At 45.2% G+C, this 6,486-nt stretch overlaps 1 protein-coding gene across 1 annotated transcript in view; it reads right to left on the minus strand.

Annotated features, from left to right (window-relative positions):
• Nucleotides 1-2,632, minus strand: part of ADGB (androglobin) — a 130,975-nt gene extending 128,343 nt beyond the window's left edge. Inside the window, exon 1 of the mRNA XM_068938805.1 lies at nt 2,469-2,632. Coding sequence (XP_068794906.1) covers nt 2,469-2,545 — 77 coding nt within the window. The 5' untranslated portion in view covers nt 2,546-2,632. The remainder of the gene's footprint in view (nt 1-2,468) is intronic.
• Nucleotides 2,633-6,486: the final 3,854 nt, after the last annotated feature.

The following is a 6,486-nucleotide window of genomic DNA, read 5'->3' on the forward strand; positions in this document are numbered from 1 at the left end:
CAACCACATACCCAAAAGGCCTCAGTCATATTTCAGGATGATAAAAGGAGAGCAGGGATAGGTTAGTCAGGAAGATAGTATCAGAGTTGCTGTGACTTTATATTCCCTATCTATCTCCCTTTTTACATTACTAGGATTTCTAGTAACACATACTAATGCCAATAATGGACACAAATATAGATATCTCTGCATAAAAAAAGCTGAGCCACAGATCAGATTTAAAAAAAAAAGTTACTTCATATGCCTGAACAAAGTTCAATAGGCTATCACATGGGAACAGAGCACACAGACAGAAACATTTAGACTTCTACTGCTAAGACTTACTTGTTTAGAATAGGCCCACTCTTGTACTGCAATGGCAGAGTAGATGAGCTCAAAAGATATAGAAGATACAGACTTGATGAAAAAATTAATATAAGCTATATATTCCACGTTATGAAGGTTCTGCATTACAATTAGGATATCATAACAGTTTCTTCTATAGTCTAGTAACATTAGTCACTAAGCCACCATTAGGACATCTTCAAGCTACTACAGTCTGTGCAAAATAACTTCAGTGAAATGAGTAAATGTTCCTGTACTCTGATTCAGCTAACATTGAATTAACATTGGCATATATTAGACATTAGTTCCATTACAATTAGTTAATAATGCAGGGTGAGAGATAAATCATGGCTCACATCCTTTAGGTCCAATACGAAACTTCAAAAATAATGTGAGCATTTCTCCTTTTCGCATCAGTAAAATTTGATATCATTCAAACGGCTTGTAATTAAATATTCTCGTGTCTCAACATGACAAAGGGAAAACAATTTTCTAATCTGATAGGTCCACAGTGGTCTCAATTAATAAAGCCTAAAGCAGCAATAATGTACTGAAGAAAAAGACAAATACTATTGAAGATATTCTGATTTCAATGAATGATTCTTTTGCAAGTTATTTTGCATAATATGGGAGACAATTAATAATTTTACTATGTTAAAAGTACATAGTTTTAGAATCTTAAAAAAGATGTATCTTAATTTAATGGAACAATTCAAAAACCTCACATCGTAAGAATGCCTAAAAAGGGATGAGATCTGAAATATTAGTCAGAATCTTTTGTATGACAGTCCACTCAGTTTCATATACACTGGAAAGTAGAGAAAATACTTCTTTTCCTCTAATTGTGCTAGAAAATAAAAGTATCCATGACAGCTTGTATACTGTCCTAAAAATTTCACAGTACTGCTTGAAGCAGTAAATATGAGGGACTGCTTGGCTGTAGCAAAAAGGAGAAAAGAGTTATTAAGGAATGGGATGCAAAGAGGAAAAGAGAAGAATTAGGGACAGTAGTTTACTATGACAAAAAGGAGTTATCAAAATACAAATCAACCAGCCTCAACAGGCAAAACAATAAAATATTGTGTGGCAAAGTCTGGGTAACTGGATATGAAATAAGCACAAAGGGGCGTTTGAAAATAAGTGATATGACTGACACTTTTATTTATGGAAGGAAGACCAAGAAAAGGGCATGAGAAATTCCATCAGTGCCACTAATGCCTTTTTCATCCTGAATCCTGCCAGTGCCAGGAATGCAGGCTTACATACTTTAGGATGAGAAAGTTGCTCAAAGTACAAAAACTTAGAAGTCTTAAGACAATAACAGCAGTAGGGAAAGGAAAACTTACTTCTCTCTGCTCCTTACCATAAGCCTAATGTTCCATACTACTAGCTGTGGTCAACATACTGCCCTCATAAGCGGAAATGGAGCCACACCACAAAGCAACCTACCGACTTATCACGTGCACGCTATGATCTTGCCGTTCCTGGCATCCTGGTCAAGGTCCAGGGCACCTCTGCATGTTAGACAAGGTATGTTACAAGACACTTCTGTTACACAAAACCTTTTTGGTAGGGTGACCCTGCCTGACAATTTCTGTCCTCCTCTACGTTCACGACCTGCCACAAAATAAAAATCACAAGAGGAGGCTCAAGACGAACCACATAACGCTAAGCCTCCTGAAAAAAAAACAAAACCAAAACACCTGTCCATTGAAGTTGCTTCTAATTAGGCACCCACTTGAGCAAGTACTTCCACCCGCAAAGCCACAGGGGCCTCGACACTCACGCGGGGGGGCAGCGGTGACCGTCCCTGCCGTGACAGGCGGCCCCGGCCGAGCGCGACGGGGCGGCCCGCCGGCACGCGGGCGTTAACGGCCGCCGGGGGACGTTAACGGCTCTGCCGAGCCTGAGTAATAGCGCGGCGCAACGGAGAGGGCAGCAAAACGCCCCAGCGCCGCCAAGCAGGGAAACTTACGGGAAGTTTGGCGCGGGTCCTCACGACCGGCTGAGCCCCTGCGCCCGCCGCCGGAGCCCGGCCGGGCAGCGAGGACCCCCTCCTGCTCGCCCGCGGCGCCCCGTGGGCTGCTCCGCTGGGGCGGCCGGCAGCCCTTCATCCCCAGCTCCCTCCCTCCCGGGGCTCTTACTCTTTCATGGGGGCGGCTAGGAGCCCGGAGCTGTTGCGGCTCAGGAGCTCCTTCTTCTTGCTCGCCTTGGAGGCCATGGCTGCAGGCTCCCGCCGCGTCCACCACGTTGCCGGGCGACGCAGCCCGCCTGAGGCAGCGGCGCCAGCGCCGCCCCGCGGCCCGGGAGCCCCAGGGGCCAGCCCGCCCCCGCGCTTATTCTCCTCCCTCCTAGTGGAGAGGACGTGGGGAGGGAGAGGGGGCGGCAGGCCGGAGGGGCGCGGCGCCTCAGCGTGCGGCGGGCGGAGGGGCCGCCCTGCCAGCCGTGCCCGGGGCCGGGGCCGCGCCGGGCCATCCCCGCGGCGCCGCCGCCATCGCCGCCTCAGAGGAGCGGGCAACACGCGTCGAGTGAGGGGTGGGGGAAACTCAGCACCCGTCCTCACCCACACCTTCTGTTCCCCGAGGGAAACCAGGGAGCCGCTTCCCGCCGCTGCGGGATTATTTTCGCGCAGGCGAAGGGAGGAAGAAGTAACCGGTTGTCTAAAGGGGGGGGACCCCATCACCCTGCGAGGGAGCGGCTGATCCAAGCCGGCAGGAGCTCGCTGAAGGCGAACACCGCTTCTCCGCTTCATACGTACCCTCTGCGCATCTTAACCGCGTCCGTGCTAGAAAACGGAGTCACATCAGGGCACGGCGAGCCGCGGACAAGCCGTGCAGCCCGGCCAGCCGCCCCGGGGCCAGGGGGCGCGTTATTAACAGCGGCCGGGGGCGGGGGGGGAGAAGAGCTGGAGAAATCGATAAACGCCCGATTCTGCGATATCCTCCAACGCCAAACGGCTCCTGGGGCGCCCCGCTCCGGGGAGAGGGCGGCCGCCAGGAACTTGCTGCAGAGCTTATGGAAAAAATCTTTCCGCACAGAAGAAAGATAGCCCCTATCTTAAAAACAGTGGGAATTTCGCTACTTATTGAGAAGGGGATGCTCATAACCAGGGAACAATGACTTCAGACGAGTATCTCTATGTACACGAATTCATTATAAAGCTAGCTAATCAAAAAACTGGTACAAAGTTCCTTTGTACAAAAGGACTTGACGTTGAAGGGGATGAAATAGTGTTTTCTGAATTTTTCAGTAGTTTCAGAGATCTTTCTAAAGACAACATGCAAAAAAGCTAAGGAAGCTACATAAAAACAAACTACATTTTAGTTACAAATATTCTTATTGAATGACTAAGTTTCTGTTGAATAAGTAAAGAGCAAGAGTAAAAACTACCAATTTGAAATGGTAGCACTGTTTGCTCACTTTACACTAGTATACATACAGTACATTAATAGCAAGCAAAATCAAATTAGTCCTCGGGTTTGGGGAAATTTTAGAGCTGAAATGCCTAAGTACTTACCTTTTTTCATTTCAAAATAATGGAACTAATTAATTCCTGGTATGAAGCCTATGATTACTGCAGTAAATAGAGTTGCACCAAGGTCAGCTAAACCTTACATTTATCAGCTAACTTTTGGATTCAGCAGGGAGTTGACTTTAACTTAGTGGGCTTCTTCAGATATATTCGAAAAATGTCTATTTTCTGAATAACTCAACCTATTTGCAGTTTCTCACTCTGTAGTACCTGATGAAAAGTTCCTGATAGAACAAAACATACCTGTTCACTCAGTCTTATTCAAGCTAAGTCTTTTAGGAATATGAATATCAATGAAGATTTGTCAAGTCACAGAGGGTATGAGTGGATCAAAAGATAAAATGGAAAAATATGCAGAGCTACTACCTCTAGAGGCTTATTTCAGACAAATATTAGATCCTGATTTATATCGAGATGACAGAAGGCTAGATATATTTTAAAATTTCAGAGTGGAAATTTCTTCAGTATCTTCACATTTCCTTCAGCACTGTGTCCAACAGCATCCATTTTAAATAAGGTACCTTGTGACACTTCTCACTTGAAAAGCCTGTAAACATTTCAGGTTTGTTTATTTATTTTCACACCGAGCAGCGCAGCTCGTCTCTCTCCAGACAATTACGCCATTAAATACTGATCAGGACATGCAGACGAATAACGGCAGACACAGAGGTGAATTCAAAAAGCTGGCTGCTTTAGCATCCGTGCAAGGCCTGGACTTCTTTTTTTTCCTCTAGGGGAGGCCAGAGAGATTGTAGGGTCCTCACAATCCATTCTTGGAGACCCAACTGGCAATCTCTAGAGTTCCCTTCCAACCTCAGGGATTCTGTGATTATGGGAAGTTTTCCATGGAAAAAAAGGGTTAGACCACAGCAGCTTTTGTAAGAACAGATGCTGTTGACTTCAAGCATGAAGTTGCTACAAAACTAGATAGGAGACAAAGGGCACAAAGAGTGTTTTTTGGTATTTTTCGTTTGGGTTTTGAAGGCTTTTAGCATTTCTTTTATTAAAGGATAGGAAAATATAGGTTCTGAAATTAATTCATTTAGCAGATTCAGAAAAAGGGTGCTCCAATTTCCACTACTCTCTTCTTATTGACTAAGTGAAAGAGTAGAGAATAAGGAAAGCACAGATCAGTGGAAAATTATGAATGGGGGACAACACTGGTCAGTTGGCATGTTAGGAACAGCAGGTAGTAAAGGCTTATCAGAAAAAGAGGGGGCATTGTCAGAATCCAGTACTCTCTGACCAGGTTCTTTTAGATATTCTACACATATGGAGAGTGCAATGTTTAATATAAAGTTTTTTTTAGATGGAATTTGATGGTACACGGGATTTTGATTTAGCAGAGTGATTCAGCAGTATACTGAAATCCCAATTCAAGTGTATGCACTTAAAATCTAGCTAGACAGTTCAATCACAATACCAATGTGATTACCATTACCGGTCTCAAATACGCTCACCATCATGACACTGGGGGTCCCCAGTCGCCAGGAAGGAATCCGTGGATTGAAGCCAGCTCAAGCCTGTTGCTCTCTTTGAAATTTCTTTGTTAGCTGCTGAGGTTTTATACCCTCCATTGGGCTGAGCCACATATACACTTCCCCCATGCTGGTCTGGCTAATCTCAGAGAGACAATCACATCCTTTTGGTCAGCTCAGGAAGAAACACTTACACCAGGTCCAGGTAGTGGATATGGCTGCTTATCTAAGACAAAGGCCACCCTCTGGTCTGGTCCCCTTTGTCTTGAGATAACATCAGTTCTTTGTGCAACAGCTGCGGTTAGTGAGCCGCATCCTTTGCTGTCCTTGAGATTCATGGGGTACCTTGCCCTCTGAGCCTTCTCCCATTTTTACGTTTTGCTGGTCAGTCACAGGCATGAGCAGAGATACGGGGGAACCAAGTGTTGGCAATGCCTGAGAAAAAGGCAACCATGAAGTGTGTAATAGAGCTGGGAGAAGCAGCCTGTGTACAGAGTTAGGAAGTGTTGGCCACTGCAGTGACTTTAGAACAGGGAACTGAGCTCAAGCAAAACAATCCTCCAACAGACTGACTGAAATTGTCTACAAGCAGCTGCATGCTGTTAAGTCAAAGTGTGAGATTAGGGAGCAAAAAGGGAAATGGATTATATGCACATCTTGTAAACAGCTGATGCAGTAAGACCGGATACAGGAACAAAATTGTAAACAGTTAGATAACAGAAAGCAGTCATCTCCTAAGCACGGGACCTTCTGCCCTCTGCCATTTCAAAAATATCTAATAATACTGTGTCTCACCTGATCTTACCAGGGACATGCCTTTTCTGATACTCCATAGAGAGAGATGATGAAGCCACTTGTGTTACTACTTCCACTTTGTGTTTTGCCTTACGTTCTTTCTGCTAGGTACTCACCTTTCAATCAAAATGTCAGGGTGCTGCCCCATTTTTCACCCCACAGCTCATTTGGGGGCAGACAGTCAGGCACTGGTAAAATATTCAGCAGGTGTCCAAGCTCAGCTTAAATATGCCAGTACCATCTAGTTCTATGGGACAACTCAGAAGTCCATGTTTAACTTTAAGCCAAAGTGTTTTCATGGACTGGGGCTTATGCTTTGATCCTCTCTCCTCTTCACTTCAATATTTGGGGAACAGA

Source organism: Struthio camelus, chromosome 3 (assembly GCF_040807025.1).
Source record: "Struthio camelus isolate bStrCam1 chromosome 3, bStrCam1.hap1, whole genome shotgun sequence".
NCBI classification, from domain to species: Eukaryota; Metazoa; Chordata; class Aves; order Struthioniformes; family Struthionidae; genus Struthio; species Struthio camelus.